General features: G+C 40.2%; 1 protein-coding gene across 2 annotated transcripts; it reads left to right on the top strand.

Moving 5' to 3' along the window:
• The first annotated feature begins 27 nt into the window (after nt 1–27).
• TMEM41B (transmembrane protein 41B) lies at nt 28–17,501 on the top strand. 2 transcript variants are annotated; one of them, XM_054025492.1, is made up of 7 exons: nt 28–223; nt 4,060–4,177; nt 5,489–5,617; nt 10,179–10,272; nt 11,699–11,803; nt 13,786–13,924; nt 16,216–17,501. In XM_054025492.1, the coding sequence occupies exons 1-7, from the start codon at nt 148–150 to the stop codon at nt 16,383–16,385; spliced, it is 831 nt and encodes a 276-aa protein (XP_053881467.1). In that variant the 5' UTR covers nt 28–147; the 3' UTR covers nt 16,386–17,501. The 2 variants fall into 2 exon arrangements, with proteins under 2 accessions (XP_053881467.1, XP_053881469.1); XM_054025494.1 differs by lacking the exon at nt 28–223 and adding an exon at nt 232–295.
• Nucleotides 17,502–22,456: the final 4,955 nt, after the last annotated feature.

Genomic DNA, 22,456 nt, shown 5'->3' with positions numbered 1-22,456 from the left:
GGGCATGCGCCGTGTGGGGCCTTGGTGGGGTGATGGGAGCGACGGGTCCCGCCTCCTCTCGCGGCTCTTAGTGCCGGGGAGGCCTGGGCTCGCCTGGCTGGGCCTGTGTCTCGTCGCCGGGCGTCCGGCTCTTGGCAGCGCGGGGCCATGGCGCAGCGGAGAGCGGCGGAGCGGGGCCCCGGCGAGCTGGCGAGCGCCCGGCCCCAGCAGCAGCGCATCGAAGGTGCCGCCCTGACGCCTGCCTGGGGCCGGGGGGCGGTGTGAGCAGCGGGGCCGCTGCTGGGGGCAGAATGGGGTCAGTGTCCGGGGAGGGGGCGGTTTGGGGGCAGAGGGGGGCAGGAGAAGGGGTCTGTGGGGTCAGTGTCTGGGGAGAGGACACGGAGGGGGGGTTGGTTTGGGGGCAGGGAGAAGGGCTCTGTGGGGTCTGTCTGGGGAGAGGACACGGAGGGGGGGTTGGTTTGGGGGCAGGGAGAAGGGCTCTGTGCGGTCTGTCTGGAGAGAGGACACGGAGGGGGGGTTGGTTTGGGGGCAGGGAGAAGGGCTCTGTGGGGCCAGTATCTGGGGAGAGGACACGGAGGGGGGGTTGGTTTGGGGGCAGGGAGAAGGGCTCTGTGGGGTCTGTCTGGGGAGAGGACACGGAGGGGGGGTTGGTTTGGGGGCAGGGAGAAGGGCTCTGTGGGGTCAGTGTCTGGGGAGAGGACACGGAGGGAGGGATTGGTTTGGGGGCAGGGAGAAGGGCTCTGTGGGGTCAGTGTCTGGGGAGAGGACACGGAGGGAGGGATTGGTTTGGGGGCAGGGAGAAGGGCTCTGTGGGGTCAGTGTCTGGGGAGAGGCCAGTGTGGGGGTGTGTTAAGGGAGGGGCACTGTCCAGTGATGTGTGAGGTGGGGGCACTGAGATGGGGTTGGTTTGGGGCAAAGGGAGGGGCTCTGCAAGGTTGCTATTTGTGGAGGGGCACTGAGCGGAGGTAGATTTGGGGGTAATAAGGGGTAGGGAGAGGGAGGGTCTGGGGTCAGTTTTCAGGGACAGTGCACTGAGGGGGGGTTGGTTTGGAGTAGTGTGGGGGTAGGGGACACAGTAGTGTCAGTCGGTTTGGGGCAGGGGAATGGATTCTGGGGTCAGTGTCGGGGAAAGGGGCACTGAAGTGGGGTGGGGTTGGTTTGGTGGGACTGGGGCAGTATGGGGAGATGGGAGCAGGGAGAGAGGCATTGTGTAGGGTCACTGTTCAGGGGTATGCAGGCACGGAGGTGGCAGGCAGTGTTGTTTGCAGCCCGGCAGGTGTTGCAGTTAAGCAAATAGCTCCGAGGACATGCTAGGGCTGTGATGCTGTGGCTCATTCTGTGCTGATGGGTATCTCTGCCCTTCTTCCGGAAGGGTAAGCAAGGGAGCAAGCCTCTCCCTGCCAGTTACCCCCTGGTAGCTCCCTCTTTGCCCCCCATTGTGTCCCTTGCAGTTGTCACTTCCCCATTGGTCAGGATCTGAATGTCTTAAAGCAGACATCTCACTTTGGTCAGTTGAGCCCTCCCTTGTTATGTGCTAGTGAGGGGCACTGTACTGAACCATTCTTGGGTGAATGGCTCATACAGAAGGGTCTGCAGCACTTATGAATTGTGAGTTGTCACTTGTTAGTTTGTCAGGTTGGGCATTTTCAGGGAAACAATGTTAATAAAGGACTAAACTACACACAGTTGTACATAAGGCTGTTCATTGGCATTTGGTGACCTAACCTGATGATAGGGCGTTCAAAATGAAAATATATCCTTAGTTTTCAGTTATAGAACCTGTCATGAGCAACCCTGTGCTCACATGTAGCTTTACTTGCATAGAGCGGCTTGCAAGATTGGGGCTTTAATTTGTGTGTAGTTATGGGTATGTAAAATAGTAGAATAATTTAATATCTGGTTGTAAATTGATAGTGAGAGTTGGAAAGGGATTTTCTAAGTACATTGTTGCCCTATCAATCAGGTGCATTTGGGTAAGGCAACCAAATGTATTTAGTCTGACTAGGTATGGCAAGTATTGTGATTATCTACTCTGGGTTGTGTTAAAAACATTTAACTATATTAGCACTGTTTGGAAATTGGCATGGTTTTACAGTGCAGTTTAAAATCTTTAGCCACCTGTAATAAATTCTTTACTGTATATCTTGCAAACTGTTGGAACAAATTTGGGTGGAATGGGTGAGAAATGGAGAACATACTAATGCCCCATACACATACTTAATTTTACTACTATTAGTTCCATCCAGTAGATTTCCCTTCCTCATATTGGATTATCATCCTGGTGGTAGTAAAAAACAAAACAAAACAAAAAAAACCCACCCAAAGACACAATTAAGTTAGTAGCTGCATGGGTCTAGCACTTCAGACAAAAGAGGCAGTAAAATTAAGGGAATATGGTAAACATTTGTACTGACTTCAAGGCAAAATTGGCAAAGTAAGTAAACTTGAAACTAGTCCTAGCACTTGTTTTGTTTTTATTATATATGTTTCATCATCCTTTTTCTGGCTTACAACATTGAAATGGTAATGCAATAGATTGCTATGTATGTCGCATAGTGGCATCATAATCATGCCACCAGGAGCTGCAAATGAAACCAGCACCTAGGGATTTTTGTGTTGTGGAGCCCCAGCAGAGAAACTAAGGCCAGGTATACACTTAAAAATTTTGCTTTTTTATTTTTAACAAAATAGCTATGCTGGCAAAAGCCTTAGTGTAGATACAGTTATACTGCTAAAAATATGCCTTTGCTGGTATAGCTCATTTTGCTTGCTAAACCAGTATCAGCTATACCAGTGGGTCTCAAACTTTTTTAATGGTGACTGACCCCTTTCACATCACAAGCCTCTGAATGCAACTCCCCTAATAAATTTTCCTCGCTGCGGGGAGCTGCAACTTTGTTCTATTGCCACAGCACCCTCTGGTGGGCAAAAGGTGGAATTGCATGAGTTATTTTTTGCGGGGCGCTGCTGCTGTTCTTGTGCACAGCGCCCTCTGGTGGGCAAAAGGCGGAACTGCAGCAAGATTTTGGCAGACGCTTTTTTCTGTATGAAAACTTAGAAATCTGCGGGAGTCATTAAATATGCGTGCACGCAGTAGCGCAGAACTCCCCCAGGAGTAAAGAGTATCTCCACTGAGTGGGGGGGAAGGGGTTACTTGTATCATTGTATCAGTTTAATGTCACACCTTAAGTTATACTGAAAAAAACTTTCCTGTGTATACTAGGGCTAAGTGAAAGCTATTTTAAAAGTACCTTTTCCTTAGGCCTTGTCTTCATTAGGAAAAGGTGTTTTTTTAACATGTTCGCTACAATATGTTAATAAGTATGTATTAAAATCCTAGTCTAGAAAAGGCAAGATGTTTTTGTAAATGTATCTCCTAGGATTTACCTTAATTAGTTAACGTGTTAAAAATATCTCTTCTTGTAGTGTTGACATGGCTGGCCCAAGTTAGTGCAGGGCTAGATCTTCCCTGAGCAGAGTTTAGACAGCATGGCCATCAGCATTTTGTTTACTGTAGCTAAACCAGTTTTTGGCAAAAAGTTTAGTGTACTGTACATCCGTGTTCTCATGTTACTTTGCTGTGATTAATAAGGGTGTAAAGCAGAAAGAACAGGAGTACTTGCGGCACCGTAGAGACTAACAAATTTATTAGAGCATAAGCTTTCGTGGACTACAGCCCACTTCTTCGGATGCATAGTCCACGAAAGCTTATGCTCTAATAAATTTGTTAGTCTCTAAGGTGCCACAAGTACTCCTGTTCTTTTTGCGGATACAGACTAACACGGCTGCTACTCTGAAAGGTGTAAAGCAGGTTTTCTCCCTTAATGTATTAATTGAGGGCCAGCTCCAGTAGTCCTTATTTGGGTTTATGTCAGTGGGAGCTTTGCTCAAGTAAGGAATGCAAGATCTTGGCTGCAGCTTCTAGGGAATATAAGAGAGATGGCTTTTTGGTGGGAAGATTTTATCCACAAAATACGTACTTTAAAAACTTTTGAAAGCATAACGTTGAACTTGGTCATATTTATTTTTTTTGTTAACTATAATTTTGTTTAATTTTAGGAAAGGCCCATATAGAAGGTGGATCAGCACGAATGTCACTCCTCATATTAGTGTCCATCTTTCTATCTGCTGCTTCGATTATGTTTCTAGTATATAAATATTTTCCACAGCTTAGTGAGTAAGTATATTGAGAAGGATTAATTTGCTGGCTTTTCTTTGTAGTATCCTCTACAACTAAAGGTTTTAGGACAGGGGTGGCTAACCTGAGCCTGAGAAGGAGCCAGAATTTACCAATGTACATTGCCAAAGAGCTACAGTAATATGTCAGCAGTCCCCCATTAGCTCTCCCAGCGCCTCCCACCCACTGGCAGCCCTGCCGATCTGCTGTTTTGTGGCATGCAGGAGGCTCTGGGGGGGAATGGGAGGAGCGAGGACATGGCAGGCTATGGGGAGGGGGCAGGAAGGACTGGAGTGGGGGCAGGGCCCGTGGCAGAGCCAGGGGTTGAGCAGTGAGCACCCCCGGCACATTGGAAAGTTGGTGCCTGTAGCTCCAGCCCCGGAGTCGGTGTCTATACAAGGAGCCGCATATTAACTTCTGAAGAGCCGCATGTGGCTCCGGAGCTACAGGTTGGCCAACCCCGTTTTAGGAGGTTCCCAAACTGACATACCTCAACATTTTCATAACCTGATAGAAATATGAAAAAGGGGATGGGTGGAAGGAAATTCATTAGACAACCCAGAAAGTCAAAATATAAAACCTCAAAGTTGGAAATATCCATAAGCAAGTGCTGGAGACTGCCAGTCAGTGCTAGTCTAAAAGCAAAAGTTGTATCACTTTAACTATGTTGCTATAATTAAAGCAGTACAACCTTCCCGTCTTTGGATACAGTTATACTGATATAAATGTGATTTATACCGGTGTTGTTTGTTCTCATATAGGTGGGGGAAATAAGCTATACCTGTATAAGGCATGTATATACTGGTATAATTGTGTCCACAGTGAGGAGGTTGTATTGCTTTTAACTATAGTGGCCAAAAAATAAAATTATATCTCATGCTGAACTGAAATAAGGTATAACAGTACAAAAATTGTACTGCATACTTCAATTTTAAAAAGGCAAAAAAAGAAAGTACGCACCCATAAGGCAAAATACCTGAAAAATGTCTCCTCTTGTGAAGAAGGATGTAACACTCCATCCCTCCCAAAAAATCTCAGTCAGTGTTAATTTTTCTTCATCTGTATAATCTGAACAAGGAGAAATAATGTTGAAAACACCTAAAATTATCTGAGGGTTTGAGCTGCAGAATCCTATAGATTTGTGTTCTCTGCCTAGGAAAGTTATCACACCAACAATTAGACTCATTGTTTTGCTCACATTATAGCTCTTTGATTTATTATCTTATATTGGGGCAAATGAGTTTTAAAATTTTATTTACTGATTACTTAGCCTAATTCCTGGAATTCTTTTTTTTTTTTTTTTTCCTTCAGAGAAGAGAGAGAATGTATAAAGATTCCCAGAGACATGGATGATGCCAAGGCCTTAGGAAAAGTCCTCTCCAAATACAAAGACACCTTCTACGTCCAAGTATTAGTGGCTTATTTTGCCACATATGTTTTGTATCCTTTTCCTGGTGATCTGAAAGTTGTTTAGTTGCAGTTAATGGTGTTTTTCTCTGAAAAATTTGAAGGGGGGATGTAAACATTGAAGGAGGGATGTAAAAGAGGATGAAGATTAAAAATGTAACTATTGGGTTAGGTATTGAAATGCACAAGAATATTGAACTCTAAAGTACTTAGTCATTTTCTTGTGTATTTCAGTGCGTGCCTGCCTGCCTGTAAGAATGGACCAGACTGGCAGAATGAAAGTTGTACACTAGTAAATGGAGCTAGAAAGTTGTTTTAAATCTACCAATCTTGACAGTGTCCTTTTTGGAAATAGTTCTTAATATGTAACTTAACATATAAACTATCTGGCTTTATAGAACATATTGGTTCAATTGTTTCAAATCATTTGTATGGATCTTGTGGAGATCTTAAAAAGAAAATCAAAATTAAGTACAGCCCCACATTCCTAAGATACTCAAACACTGCATCCATTACAGCTACTATAAAAAGAGAGAATTTAAATTTGTATCTGGGGCATTTCTCAGAAGTATTTCAAGGCACGCCTTAATTCCTGTAATGCCTATTTTACACAAAGAATTGCTGGATCTCTTTATGTGAAGTTAACAAGAACAAGATATTTGGAGTTAAAATACAGTCTAATTGTTACTCCAAGCAGCAGTTCTCTTTTTGTTGGTAGTGATGCAGAGTTCAGAATATATTAATTAGTAATAAAAAATGCTTAGATAAAAATTAACCTTTAATGGTTGTTCTACTTATAATTTTTAAAGAAGGATGGTGGAGGAGGTCTTCTCTATAACTCAATATGAGAGGTTTTAGTAACTCAAAACAGGGTTATCCAATGTCATTAATTCAGTATTGATTTATCTTACAGCTGCTTCTATTCCAAAAAGCAGTTGTTCACAAATAACATTTTAAATGGATCCTATACAAAAGGGAAATGAGTTGAAATGACAAAGATGGATGTAAGGTAACAAGTGTTTAAAAAAAACAATCAGCTGTCTAATTAAATACCATGACATCTGCTGCTTTAATAGTTAAATGTTGCTCTTCTTAGATTAGTGACAGACTTTGGTCAACTAATGTGCATGCTGTGATGTGTTTATCTCAAACCCTTGCAATATGCTTACAAAGCAATTTTACACTTTGTTCATTTACTCTGAGTTTGATACTGTTTGTCTTGTTATTCTAATCAGTCACACAGTTAATATCAGGATGGCACTTTAAATTATGATTAATACTAAATTTTTTACAAGTTCCCTTACCAATGAATTAAGCATTTTGCCCCCATTGATCATACTAGGGAACCACATGTGTGTGCTGGAGCAGATATCCCTGCCAGGTCTTATGTAAGAGAAGATCTTGCTCCCTAGTGGCGTCATTAGCCAGACCTCCCTTGCTTGAGCCAGACAAGGGCCTCTGTGAAAAGGCAGCACCAAAAGAGTTCCAGCAACCTCCCTTGTTACTAGATGGGGCAGTAGCACTTGCACCTGACACCTTCAAGGCATTCTAGTACCCGCTGACCTGGTTCTCTGAGGCTCTGAGCATTGAAATCTCAGTGACCCAGGAAAAGGTCATTAAGTTCTTTGACATCCTGAACTCCTCAGCCCCAGCCAGGATTGCCCTCCCTATCAGTGAGGGCACACTTGAACTCGAGAAGGGCATAATCTTCACCTTTGGCAGACCCCAACCACTCTCCCTCCCTCATCTAAAAGGAGCAAAAAAGAGGAGCCACAAAAGAGCTTTGAAACTTTATATGCTTAACGTAACGTAGGGTGACTTGTGATATTAGCAGTACAGGAAAAATCCAGGTTTGCAAAGGGCACCCCAGAAAAGAGACCATAAAAAAAGGACCTTTTTTTGGTGTAAGACTGATTCCTTAGCATCACTACTAAGGTCTTGTGTTCTAAAGTAAAATATCAGGCTTTGTTCAAAATATAATTTTGGGAGATAAGAGCAAGTCCACTTTCCGACAGTGCTCCCACAGGATAACAAGAGAGAACTCTGAGAGCTCATGAAGGTGGGTCAAATGGTCTCAAAGATATCCTTACAAGTAGCCATGGTTGAATCGGACTCTGCCATCACCATGAGATGGGCTTTGGTTTCAAGTGTTCGGCATTTCCAAGAAGTGCAATGCACTTTGAAGGGATGGAGCTCTTCAGCAGCCAAACAGCTGAAGTGTTCTACTCCCTTAAAGATTTTAGATTGTGATCCCTAGGGGAATGCACCCCAGTTCCCGATTGCAATCATACATATATCATCCCCAAAAGAGAGAGGCCCAAGGAGAGAGACTGGAGCCAAGTTAGAGCCTATCCTCACCTTCAGAAGCCACCTTGTTTTTTCACCAGGTGTGGGTTGTGATTACAGTTGACCAATGGGTGCTAGGCATCATCAGTCCTGGCTACTCTAACCATTTCCTTGCCTTTCCCCCTACGTACTCCTCCTCCTCCTTCCCTGTTTTTTCAGACACCCTTCTCATGAGAACCTGCTCCAAACAGGAGCTTTCGTTGCTTTGTCTAGAAGTCATAGAAGAGGTACTGCAGGAGTACGGGGAAAGATATTCTGCTATTTCCTTATTCTGAAGAAGAAAGGGGGCCTTTGTCCTATCCTAGAGCTGAGGAGATTGAATGAAAATGACACAGATTCAGGATGCTAACACTTGCCTCCATCATTCCATCACTTCAGACTCAATAGAGGCTTGTAATTGTCGACTTACAGTACTCATGCTTCGCATAGCTATCCACCCGGCCCACAGGAAGTACCTGAAATTCATAGTAGGGCCAGCCATTACCAGTACAAGCAGTGAGTCTTCCCAAAATGCTTAGTGGTGGTGTCTGCAAACCGAAGAAGTATCCGTGTCTACCTGATCCCAACAACAGCTAGCAACAAGCCTGAAATGTGCCTTCTGCCTGTTTGCCTAAGTGCACTTCTGTGTGAACTAAGAAGAATTGTCCTTCCCCCTATCACTATTGTTAGTGTTCACAGGAGCCATGATCAGCTCTGGTCAGTGAGGGCTTTTCTTCCAGAGGACAAGTCCTATCATTGTAGTAATTTCTAAACAGAATAAAATCAAACCTGACTATGATGGTATAGACTTGTTTTGGACCTGTACACCACATTGGTGAGTGCTTGTGACAGTGCTTTCCAGACTTCCACTTGTGGCCCCTTCAACTTTGGCTGCAGTTAGCCTACTACTCGATAAGACATCAGATGAACAATGTTGTAGTGCCACTTCATATCAACACAGAGCTGAATTGATGGCAAGAGCCCAGAACTTTTTTTTCCTCTACTTCCAGGCAGCAACTCCCAGTTCCCATGGACTTTATTGCTATCACTTTCTCAGTTTCATTTGCTAAAGTGGTCAACAATGATGTATCATAATTGAATCTGAATTGACACTTCAAGCAGATTAATACTGGACAAGGGAGTCCACCACTCTGAGTGCTTTTAGATTCATGCCTACATGACATCAATTACTCTAGGTTTGCATTTGGATGGCTTCCTTCACAACTGTGAGGACTAAAAATACAACTTTATAAAAAAACAACAACACTGAGTGAGCTTCTGCACAAGTTGAACATGTCGTGCTGATCACATAAATAAATACTTTAACTTAATCTGGACTATATGTTTGACATCCCTTATCTAGTTTATGTAGTGAGAAGTATGTGGTCCTTAACCTGGACCTCTAGGATGAAGAGGTTTTATAAAGGAAGAAATTTAGGGTAGGAAGGCGATCTCATGGTTGTCTGATATTACTATTGGTTTGTGTGCCAACATGTCACTTTTTAAAATTAAACTCTTTTAAGGGGGTGTCCTATGCAATGGATTATTGTATTAGACTTTAACTTTTCAAGACCTGGTTTCAAATTCTGGCGTACGTCACAAGCAAATATGGGTTTGGTCTTATCCTAGTACCAAAATCCATAAAACCTCCACAATGTTTTGGATGTTTTGGCAACTTCTGCCAAAAAAAAATAAAAAATAAATAAAAAATTCTGCAGCTGAAACAAAAGTTAGAGGTTTGGGCAGGAATGACAAGGTGAAAAGTCTATGGTCAGTGTTATGTGGAAGGTCAGACTAGATTATTCTAGTGGTCCCTTCTGGCCTTAAAATCTAAGAAAAGTGGTGTGAGGCTGGAATGGTATGTGTATGCTGCAGGTGAAGAATGAGGTTTTGTTACTGGTCATATAGTACTTATTTGTACTGTACCTTATCAAAGCTGTTTCAGTCGTCCCGTCACTCGAATGAACACTAAACCTAAAATCTGAAAGAAAAAAACAGTTTGCACTGATTTAACTAAGAGTGTCTTTGCAAAAAAGATTTTGTAGAATTGGTGCAAGTTTATGTGGGCAAGGCCTTAAAAACTAATATATTAATGCATTGCTTCCCAAATATCTCTTGTAAACTGCTTATGCCAACAGTAGTATTTTGAGGATATACATATTTCTAATGTTCAGCTTGCAAGTTGGTAAATACCATGATCCCTTTTAAAATGAAGAATGTAAAAGTTCTAAGTAACATGATGTTCTATCCTTAACTGAGAAGCACTCAGCTTGCAAACATTTGCGATACCCGGCTCTATATTTCTCAGTATCCTCTCAGGGTTTCTTTATCCATTCCCATTAGCCTTATTTCTTGTCTGTCTGGTAAGTATGTATTTCTCCTTCCCCTCCCCCAATAAATTGGCATTTGGGATGACTGCTCTTGTGGTCGAGCAGGGTTTAGGAGCAACATCAAAAGTTATTTTTCCTCCCTTGGTATCCTGCTGTTAATTGACTTATCTCATTAGACTGGCCTAACACTTAGTAAAGCAACCCCCATCCTTTCATGTATTTATACCTGCTCCTGTATTTTTCACTTCATGCATCCGATGAAGTGGGTTCTAGCCCATGAAAGCTTATGTCCAAATAAATTTGTTAGTCTCTAAGGTGCCACAAGGACTCCTTGTTGTTTTTGCTGATCAGGTGGTTGGTTATGGGTATTTTAAATGAGTATTTAGGACCCACGCTGTGCAAAGGCAACAGAGCCTTTGTAGAAACAGGCAAAGTTCTCCTGGTTTCACATTGTGTGTGTCACCAACTCAAAAACTCACAGTAGACTCATGGAGTTCTTACAAGCCCTGGAGCACATTAACACATGGCTTGGAGCTTGCAGACAGATCCCTGCTTCAAAGAGCTTGCAAATAAGGTCTTTATTCTACAAAACACCTAGCAGCACCCCCACCAAATCTAGTGCTGCTTGCTACTAAAGATTCAATGGGAGTACTCTGAAGAGCCAGAACTAGATCATATAACAAAGATCTGGGCTTAATGGTTTTCACACCTCTCCCCAGATGTAATGGAAATCACTTGTCTGGACAAGTAATTTCCATTAATTTTTTTAGCAGTAGTTTGGGGAGTGCTGTCTCTCCCCTGCTGCGGCAGCCCCCAAGCTGGGGCTGAGAAGCAAGGGGGTCTCTCCCCCACCACGGAGCTCAGGCTGGGAAGGAGGGCTGTCTCTCCATGGCAGCTGTAGCCCTGGAGCTGGGGAAAGTCGCCTCTTTCTCAGGCCTCCACAGCCCTGCATGTCCTAAATTTCCCCCACCCCCTCTTCTCACCCCACCACTCCCTCCCACCTACCCCATATTCCTCCTAATGCCACAACATCACCTTACATGTGTGTCTTCTCCAGGGTCCAGGCACCTAATTAGTAGAACCGCATGTGCCTGCGCAGCTCCACTAATTAGGTGGGCAGCCCTTCATTTTCTTGTGTGCGGCTGCCCAGGTGCGCACCTTAGAGGGAACTATCTGTGGACCACCTGAATGGAACTCATGAGCCACTGGTGGTCCACGGACCACAGCTTGAGAACCTCTGGCCTAAGCAAAGCTGTTATAGAAAAGATTCTAATGATTTGTGTTGTATGTGTATAGGTAGGAGTGGCTAACACAGACAATTAAAAGGAGAACCCTGTAAAGCAGCCTAAATGGATAGCTGTATGGAGCCAGGCCCTTTGCTACTAATGAAATCAGTAGGGATTAGAGATTGTTGTACAAATTGCAAAGAATTTCTTCTCACTTTCTTTTTCATTTGCAGTGTTCTGGACTTGGAGCCTCTTTCTGTTATATGCTTTCATATTTAGTTGGACGGCCGGTTGTGTACAAATATTTAACAGAGAAAGCAGTGAAATGGTCAGAGCAGGTAAAGTTGCTTTTGGTAAACATTCATGCTGATTATATAAACTTAGAATTGAAAAAGATGGAATCATAAGGGGTTTTGGTGTTCACAGTAAACCTAATAAGAAATGGCTGATTCTGCCATCATTACTCACAACTAGCACCTCACTCCAAGTGTATTCTCCTTAAAGCAAATGGTGCAACTCATTAAGTGTACAGTACTACTGTACTTGGTATGAATAAGCATGGCAGAATCTGGCCCAAAGCATATTTATGGAATAAGGTGGAAAGCAAATTTAGCATTAAGCAGGTTCAGCAAATACAATTAAATATGTAGTCTTCCTAATGTGATATTTAAACTTTTTCATATAAGGAATCAGCTTAATTTTTGAAAATTGAACTGTCCTCTTAAATTTGAGTTCATAGTTAATCTGTCTAATTGCAGTAATACTCTTATTTCAGATTTTAAAAAACATGATTTTTTTAATGTTACAACAGTAAACACCCTCTTGGATGAATTTCACTGGAAGAGCTATTTTTGATGAACAAAACCATGCTCTTTACTTTCTGTGCCCAATGTTCTATTCTTAAACAAACTTTAAAGTCAACTTCTCTGGCCATTGTGGATCAGGAATAACTGTTTTACAAATCTTTGTTTGGATGTATAGTTCATTTAAAAAAAAAAATCTTTTAAACATGTTTCTCCATAGCCAGACAAACTGTACCTGATCTGTTTTGGCAGGAATCGCATTAAGCTGTTATCACTATTTGTGTATATAGGGTCTCTAGTCCCATTTACATGATTATTCAACTGTGGGTGTGGAGTGGGATTTGATTACAATGTAGTTGTCCCATTACTCTTTCAACACAGCTACAGATGGTGCAGTGTAGATGAAACAGAGATAGTTTTAAGAATTGTGCTAAAACCTGGGATATTTTCCAATTAAGTGAAAACATTAAGCACTTGCTATCTGGGACCTATCTCCACTAGTAAAGCTGCACACACGAACAGCCCAAAACCATGTTATAAGCATGTTGAGAAGCTGTTTCTAAATCAGATAACGCATCTTGGTTCAAGGCCCACAGGTAAGATCAAACTGTGTTATAGTTTAAGGCTTCACTTCTCTTGTTTTTCACCAGGATAAAAAGTGTATTTTTAACATGGTGTTGAAAAGGCAATTTGTAGTTATTAGTTTTAGTATGTTAGCTGGTCAGAATAAGCCTTAGGCTCCCCTCGCTAATGCATGTTCAAATGCACCTCTTTCTTTATGTAGACACACATACTGTATCTAACTTTAGTGTATAAACAGTAAAACCTCAAGTCTGAATAAGGTTTTCAAATACACTGCTACCTCGATATAACGTGACCCGATATAACACGAATTCGGATATAACGCGATAAAGCAGTGCTCCGGGGAGGGGGGGAGAGGGGCGGGGATGCACACTCCGGTGGATCAAAGCAAGTTCAATATAACGTGGTTTCACCTATAATGCAGTAAGATTTTTTGGCTCCCGAGGACAGCGTTATATCGAGGTAGAGGTGTTTGTGGTGTAAAAGGGCATCTGGATCTAAGTTTATACATTCTGCTTTTCTATCTGATGTATCTGCACAAACAGAGACCAATAGTTGCTCCTTGATGAGCTATTTTTTTTCCTTGTTAAAGAGTGAGTTGATTTAGTTCACTGAGTAGATAGAATATGATGTCTAACTCCCATCCCAAAAATCAGAATTTTTGAGCTAACTTCAGCACTATATTTAACACATGTTTTCCTGACCCTTCTCACAAGCTCCAATTGGAACTTGTTTAAATATTTTGTCTATTTGTTTGCCTTTGTTAATTTCTGCTAAAGAAAGGTGTATATAAACTTCTTAGCTAATAACCAGACTACAGATGCACTATATCTGAATAAGAACAGCCTTATTTAATGGTACATGTGTTTAAATTAAGATCATTGTATTTCCAAGACAGGGATTTTACTGATTTTTTTTTTTTAATTTTGTGGCAGGTTGAACGACACAGAGAACACCTCATTAACTACATAATATTTTTGAGAATAACGCCTTTTCTTCCTAATTGGTTTATCAATATAACATCTCCTGTAATAAATGTACCACTGAAAGTATTTTTCATTGGTACTTTTCTAGGTAAGAATTTTGGTTAATAAATTAAAGCTTTCTAAGGACCCTGTTGTTTTTTCCTCCCCATTCAGAGAAACATTTAGTGTATATCACCATCTAGTGGTCAACTGAATGATTACATGACTTCACTATTTCTTTTATTTATGTTTTTCTATGGAGCTGATCATCATAATATGTGAGGGCCTCACATCTTACTCCAGTGTTGTTCACATTTTACAGTTGGTGAAAATGAGACAGAAGTTCAGTTACTTGTCCAAGGTTACATGCCAAATCTGTATGCTTCAGCAATGTCCTTTGGCCCATTTTTGTGATTTTTTTTTTTTTTTTTATTAAGTAGAATGACTGTTTTGTATTGAAAACATGAAACTCAGATTTATTTTATGTTCTTTATGCAAAATTGTTTTGCCTCAGAATCTCTCATGTTTTCACATGAAGGCTTGTTTTTCTCCAATTTGTTTACCATTGTCATTTTTCTTGAATGGATTAACTTCCTAATGAAATTCAAAAAATGTTTTGTGTAGTCTTCAGTTTGCATTTTGTTACAAATATTTTTCACCCGGGCTATGAGCTATTCATGTACTACTAACTCTATAGGAAGCAGTATAGTCTAGTGCAGTGGTCTCCAAACTTTTTTGATCGCGCACCCCAACAGCCGAGGGGGGGGGGGGGAAAGCTGCTCGGACTCCTAGCCGAACTGCCAAGGGTGGGGGGGGAAGGGGCGGGGAAAGCCGCTCGGACTCCCGGCCAAACTGTCGAGGGGGGGAGAGGGGGGGAAGCGGCGCTGCTCCGGCAGCGCTCCTTCTGCCACGCACCACAGAGGATCCTCTTGTTTAGCCCCTGAGGTGCACACACCCCACTTTGGAGACCACTGGTCTAATGGATGTAATATTGGATTATCATTCAGGAGACCTTGGTTTAGTTCTCACCATTGGAGGGCTGGGTGACCTTGGGCAAGTCAGTGCACTGATTTCCCCATCTGTAAAATGCAGATGATAATACTGACGTCCTTTGTAAAGTGCTTTGAGATCTACATAAGAGCTAGGTATTACTATTATTATTATTGTCTCAACTGAACCTAAAAGAAAGTGGTAACTAAATTAATCTTACAGGATGGGAATTGTCTCTATCTTGGTGAACAAGTGAATTATTTTCCCCTAAAAAACAACAACCACAATCCTATGATGTCAAAATACATCCGTTCATTGGTGTGTCTACTAGATTAGGTGCTTCGAGAAGTTTCGGAAACTCCTTTTTTTCCTTGTCACAAGAAAATTATATTTTCCCAACCTTCTAGTTTTATTGAGCTGCATAGCTAAACAAAAATACAAACGAAGATTATCTACTTAGCACTTATTTTATTATTTATTAACCACTAACTATGTAGGGAAAAACAGCATGTAATTTAACAAGACTGTTCTATGGTGTTGAGACTTACATATAACAATCTGTTTGTAATAAAGCTTACTAAGTAGTATGCTTTTTTGAAGGGCATTGTCTTCTAAAATTTAGTATGAATAGAAATAATATGAATGGGAACTGTAAGGTGTCTTTAGTTTGGGATTTTAGGATATAGTCTGTTGTGGCAATTTAGGAAGGCCCCACTCTTGTAAAGAAAAGGACTACTCATGGTAATAAAGTTAACCACATGCATAAATTATTAGCTATCCAAACTGAAATCTCAGGTTGGGTAAACTTGCTCAGTTCTCTCCCTGTGCTTCAATGGAACTACAGCTTATATTTCTCCTCTTTATAAATGGTGACCCTTCACAAGTTGCTCTCTGACTTCCTGTGTACCAGCATACATTCTTGTCTTTTTTTATTATAGATGGGTAATTAGGTGTCTTTGTTTGGAAATAGTCTGTAGTATTTGATTTCATAATGGATTACTAACAAAAATCCACACAGAAATGTATAATTAGAAACAAAATTAGACATGGTAAACTGTTGTTTTTGGTCTAATCCCCATGTGCTACTTACTCTTAATCTGTACATGCAGACTAAAAAGTCAGTACAACATACATAGCGGGGAAAAAGAATGTACACCTCTTTAGATTATAATATAAGGTCTAGGTGCTATAGAAAAATGGTGTGTGTATGTTTTTCTGTATGATACTGTACTTTTTATGACCTGTATTTTTATTAAGTTCTTGACTTTGTTGCTTTAAACTGTTTCCAACAAAGTTCTAAAATGGAGAGCATTTGCTTGCCTTAAAAAACAAAAAATTGAAAAGTAACTTTGTGCTTTTATTGTTTTAGTTCTCTTTAACTGATTCTTTGTTTTATCTCTGTACACATAGGTGTTGCACCACCATCTTTTGTAGCAATTAAGGCAGGAACAACACTGTACCAGCTTACAACAGCAGGGGAAGCGGTTTCCTGGAACTCTGTATTTGTTCTCATGATTCTAGCTATTCTCTCTATTCTGCCAGCAGTCTTCCAGAAGAAGCTTAAACAAAAGTTTGAATAAAGATCACATTGGATCTAAATTTCCCATAATTCATCTCAGGATCAGCACTTCTGATATTTGTCTGTTTGGTTTTTTTTATCAGCAATGTAAAAAAGGGGAGACTTGTAATGGATAAGAACTTCCTTATTTCTTTAAAGGAGCATATTTTACTGTCTGACATTCAAGGAACTGTGTTCAGAAATACTCTGCATATAGTTTTGTAGTCCAAACCATCAGTGTTTTATTCTTTGAAGGTGAGAGGAGGAAACTCAAAACACAGAAGATTAGTTAACTTTTTGCTTTGCTTCATATATGGGGCAGAAAGGCAAAATTGAATAGCTTAAAATGCAACCTACAAATATTGGTTTCTAAAAGTTTTAATTACTTTTGGTCAATGTAGTTTGTAGCATTCTACATGACTCTGCAGACTTGAATGTAACTTAATGGTTTGGTCTGAATAATTTTCTCATTCTAATTTTCCACTTTCATCTGCTTTTGTCCTTACTGGTCCCAGAATAATGTAAAGTACAATGGCATTCACTTGTAAAACATAAGCCTTCTCTCTTGGAGCAGTATGTTAAATTCCAGTGATGTAAAACTGCAGGAGGCTAAAATGCATTCTTCTTTCTCTTCATTAGTGTTGTCTCAATTTAAATACTTGAACTGCTTTATTAACTGGATTAACAAATTCAGTCAGATCATTCCCATACTGTAGATTTTATTTTTGGAGAGCAGGTCAGAATTTTATCTTGGCTTGTTGATTAATTTTGAAGTTTTTAATGCTTGTTTAGACTGATTTTTATTTGTCTAGTTTTGCCAGTATTTCAGATGCATAGACTTATCCTGCCAATTTGAAGTAATTACTACATTGTGTTATACAATATATTTCAGTCCTTAAATGATTAAAGCAAATAGAGTAATTATAAGTGACTTACAATTCTTAGGATATATTGAGAATTTGGGACAGAAGGGAGGGAATTTTGGTCTTGGCAATAGTAACCTGCTACCATTACAACTCATCTGGCTAAAAAGTTTTATCAGGTATGCAAATTATTACACAGTTCTTTTGTTTATCTGAAATATTGCCATGTAAAGCTCAGATCATCATGTAATAAAAATCTTACACTTTATACATAACCTAGAAGGTTGCATTCTGTGTTCTGACTGGTGGGTAATTGGTGGTGTTTTATCATCCACTAAGGTATACAATACCGCCTCTTGAATGGTTATCACTACTGTTATCAGTTTGTTGCATTGTCAGTGGGCCCCTTAAAATATAAGCCCCCAATTCAACACAATACTTACTCACGTACTTAGGCACATGCTTAAGTCCCACTGAAGTCAGTGCTTGCATGCTTTAAAATTAGGCACTGCCTAAGTATCTGTCTGAATCAGGTCCTGCCTCATTTGTACCTGCTTTGCAATGCTCAGATATCTGAGGAATTACTCTGCTGAAATTTTGTACAGTGTCTTCTCATCTTGAAAACTCATCTAAAATGCTCAATGACATGACATAAGAGAACAGTACTATAAATGTGATGATCTGAAAGGTACTGGTACCTTCAACAGCTTTGTTCTTTTGTAACATAATGTGGATTGACTCATGCATTTTTATCACCGTATTATGTGTAAATACATAGGAAATATATTAATTGCCTACACTATTTTTGTCATCCATTTTTCTTTTATGTAAACTGACTTTTCAATGCCTATTGGATTTTTTCATTCAGATGCGGACTACACAATAAAATGGTGGTTTTGTGTTGCTAGCTAAAACATCAATGTTTTATCACTTGTTTACAAGGTTCGTTGTAAAATATAGCTTTGGGTATTTATGGGTTTAGAATTTTTAGTCTAAAAATGTACTTTAGTTTTAAAAAGAAGAACAGGAGTACTTGTGGCACCTTAGAGACTAACAAATTTATTAGAGCATAAGCTTTCGTGGACTACAGCCCACTTCTTCGGATGCATATAGAATAGAACATATTCTATATGCATCCGAAGAAGTGGGCTGTAGTCCACGAAAGCTTATGCTCTAATAAATTTGTTAATCTCTAAGGTGCCACAAGTACTCCTGTTCTTTTTGCGGATACAGACTAACACGGCTGCTACTCTGAAACCTTTAGTTTTAAAGGTTTATAATGTTCTATGACCTTGGATCCACCAGTCTGAACAGTGAGGTTTCTTCCTGCTGTAGTGTTAACCTCAGTCAGAAAAAAAGTCCCTCCTGGAGATCATTCAGCACCACTGCTAGTCCAATGGCATCTCTAAACATTTCTGTGAGTCCTGCCTGACATAGGTCAGTATAGATTCTACTTTTAGGTTTCATCTACACTATCAAACTGCAGTTTGAGGGACTCTTGTCATAGAAGGGTCTGAACTATGTTTCAAGTGCTTATGAATCAGGCTAGAGCCTTGGATTTTACAGGGTAGTCACAATTCACTGTGTAGATGGGACTAAGCTATGTTGTGAAATTAAAACTACTCCAACCATGTTCTAATTGGCTTCCCAGCACAGTAGCTTTTTATGTCATAGAAAGGACCTTACCTTACAGTTCTCTTCTTTTGCAAAAACTTAATTGGCTTCTAGTCAACTGTTCCATGTATATCTTCAGTGGATGTCAAGAGAAATTCCTTGAACAGTCCCTCATCCCTGGGAACTACTTCAGTGTATCTGAATACTACAGGCATTGGAATGAAAAGAACAGAAAAGAATGTGGGATAAGGCCCAGTTATGGAACACTTGCAATGCCTTCTTTTCTTTGGAAGGAAATTCAGCAAGTGATTAAGAGGTACAGCTCTCTAACAGGAAAACAGTGTCTGTCATGAAGCAAGTGGGAAGGTCAGAAGATAAAAAATGTAACTCCTTTGAAATATCAAGGCATTTTGAACTGTTAGGTAACCTGTTATCTTTGGAGTTGTATTACTCTAGTAAACAACATTTCCAAGACACCATTACTAAATGTCTTTTGCATTTGATAATAAAACAAAACTATACAAACTTGTAATGACTTTTCTTTTGTGTGCACTAGCTTCACCTTTTTTAACATACATAGATTTGTGGGAAGGTGTTGTATAGGAAATTTCTTTCTCTCTTTAAATGTACTAGATTTCTGGTTTGTGGTTTCCCTTTAATATTGTTCATTACTTTCAATTCTACAGTGAAACAATTGAAAAAAAAAAAAAAAAAACAAAGGAGAAAACCTAAATTTCACTAAAATGTCCACACTGCTCTCTGGATAAGAGTGAGGGAACAGCTTATTAGTAGCTCAGACCAACATCATCTTTAGAGAGCTGTCAAGTGTTCAGATGTTGGCAATTCTGAATGCACAAAGCCCAACGTAAGCAGCTGGATTCTGTTTCTGTTGGGATATGTATGTCTACACTGCAATATAAATCCAGAGCCTAAGCCCCCTTCTGTTTACACACAAATCATGCTAACCCAGGGTGTGGTCCCAGGATCTCATGGGGTGGAGGGTCTGAGTCAAGCCAGGACCCAGGGTACTAGTTCCATTGCTTTGCAGCATAGACGAAGTCACACTGGATGTGTTCTCTGAGAATTTGTCAAAATCCCACAATCCCATGGGCTGACTTCCTTTATCCTCTGGATAGTCAAGTTTTCCCATTCTGCACCATGAAAAAAGGGCTAGGGCTGCCACATTTTGGGGCAGTGCTAGGAAGTCTGGGATATGGGTGGCTGGACATGATCTTGGATAATGCAATGTAGATGCTGGATCCCTAGGTTGAGACCCAGGATTCAACAATTCATAACTTAGGGTTACAAATGAGTTAAAAAAATCAGGGCCTGCTAACTCTAGTTCTACTAACCTGGGGCTTACAGTTCAGTGTAGACATACCCTTGGAGGCTGGTGATAGCAGAATCATCATTCTACTTCATTTTAAACTAGTTAAATTTGGTGGGGAAGGGGATTCCCTGGGAACACATCTTGCTTGCTCTCCTGAAAAACACCAAAGGCAGACTCAAAGGACCATGAAAGTGAAAGTTGATTTGGTTTTCCTGATAACCAGCAAAGGGGAAGAACAGTGAACCCATAAGAAAGATGCCAAAGGACGTTAGAGGTAATGTCCATGCCAGTCCATTATTTAATAAAAAAAAATGCAGCATCACTTGTTGAAGCAGAAATCTGTTATGAACTGTGCTATGGATGGGTAATTATTTATGTTGGATTGCTATGGTATTTCTTGGCATAACCAAAAACCTGTACCTTCCTGAAATGGAAGCTGTTAAGGTGAACAGGGAAGGACTAGGACAGAAATGTTTATAAAATGGAAAAAATTACTTGTATGCAAAATTTCAAGATTTCACAGCGTCCCTTTCCCTTCCCATCAGCTCATAAAGTGCAGGCTATTAAGAAATTAGATGAGTGTCACAGTGTGCCCAAGTAGATTTACAGCACTTGAAATGGAAAAAGACTTTGAAAGATACTTGAATGTCCAAGAAAAATGTTTGGAAATTCTCCTAAGACCAGGAAAATGCAGCTACAGCCTCCCTCTGTTGCATTAATCTTTGCATTAGTGCAGAAGCCTATCTAGCTTCTTATACAAGTGTCTCCTATGCAAATCATAACATGGATGGCATAATCCAAGTCAATATGAATTTCTACACTGATTTCAAGGAGAGCAGGATTAGAGCCAAAATGGACTGTCATATCCAGCACTTTGAACATTCATCTAACTCTTCTATAATTATGGAATGCTGTGGATGTGCTGTGTGCTATTTTAAAAACATCCCTACTAATCCCTTTTATCCCTGTTATTCATAACCAAGCTTGTTCTTATATGGCAAAAGGCACTATGCCTCATTCTGAAGGCATGGCAAGTCTTAAGTCTTTTTGTTTTAAAACCTGAAAATAACTTTTTAAACTTTGTATAATGCAATTTAACTTATTGAATCAGAATTCAGGATCTGAGTAAAATTTCCTTTGATCTGAAAACTTTCTTAATAGGCAAGAAGCCTTTTTTTTGTTCCTGCCTAGATAACTCCAAAATTGCTGAACTAATTTTTAAGAAACTCCATTATCCCCCTTTTGCCCTCAAAAACCACAGAACAAAATACTCCTGGGCAGTAATCCAGAGAAATTCTGGACCAAAATCTGAAAACTAGGAATTTTATGAATGACTGAGAATAGCGATTTAAAAAGGAAGTATCAGACCAATTTGAATTTGCATATAGAACATCACAACTTATGATTATATATGTACATTATGGTTGAAAAAAATTGTCTCTGTGCAAAGGGCCAGCATAAAGGCCTATGCATTTAAGACCCAGGTGAGCCCAAAAAAACACAGCTTAAATGGAACTTGAATGATGCATACATTTGCTTAAAAAGTTAGTTTTTTCTTTTCTTCCCATGATTAATTACAATGCGTTAGCTTTGAGTTCGGGGAGATACAGCTCTGTACCACATACCTTTCTCTACTCAAAATTAGGTTAGATATATCCAGCAAATCCTGTGATTGATGTGCCCGACCATTCCTTAATGCTCTATCATAGTGGCAGAATGGTGAAGTAAATGAATAATGACCTACTTTTCATAATGTAGAGCAGGCACCTCTTTTGCAAGACCAGAAAACACTTTGATTTCTATTTGCAGGCAGAAGAAAGAGCACTTGTTGAATTACAGATAATTGCTCCTTCTATCAAAGAAATGTTGTAAGGTTTGTGAACCATGTACTCTAATGGAATGGTGTAAGGAGAAAAAAAGAAGCAGTTTTTATATGTGAGTGCAGTTCAGGGTTAGCTTTTCCATCTGTACGTAAAGAGAAATCAGTTGCTGTGATTATTACTATGATTGAGATATGTGTCTTCTAATATCAACATTTCTCCCTCTTATTCTCAGCTGATGGAGATTGAACTAACCCTGTCCAGTGTTATAGTGGAAGAGAGTAATGGCTTGCATGGTAGGGGTAATTAATGTATAAGCACCCTGGGGTGAAACTCTCCATAGAAATTGTTGAAGATGCTGTACAGTAGCCAGGCTCAGAGAGTTCTTAAGCAGCACTGTGTGGGTTATAGTTAAGCTTGGAAGGATTAGATTGTTATTGATAAATGTTGGTAAGTGGCAATTTTA

Source organism: Malaclemys terrapin, chromosome 4, assembly GCF_027887155.1.
Source record: "Malaclemys terrapin pileata isolate rMalTer1 chromosome 4, rMalTer1.hap1, whole genome shotgun sequence".
Taxonomy (NCBI): Eukaryota; Metazoa; Chordata; order Testudines; family Emydidae; genus Malaclemys; species Malaclemys terrapin.
The sequence above is the reverse complement of the archived record's forward strand: the minus strand, read 5'-3'. Positions and strand labels throughout refer to the sequence as shown.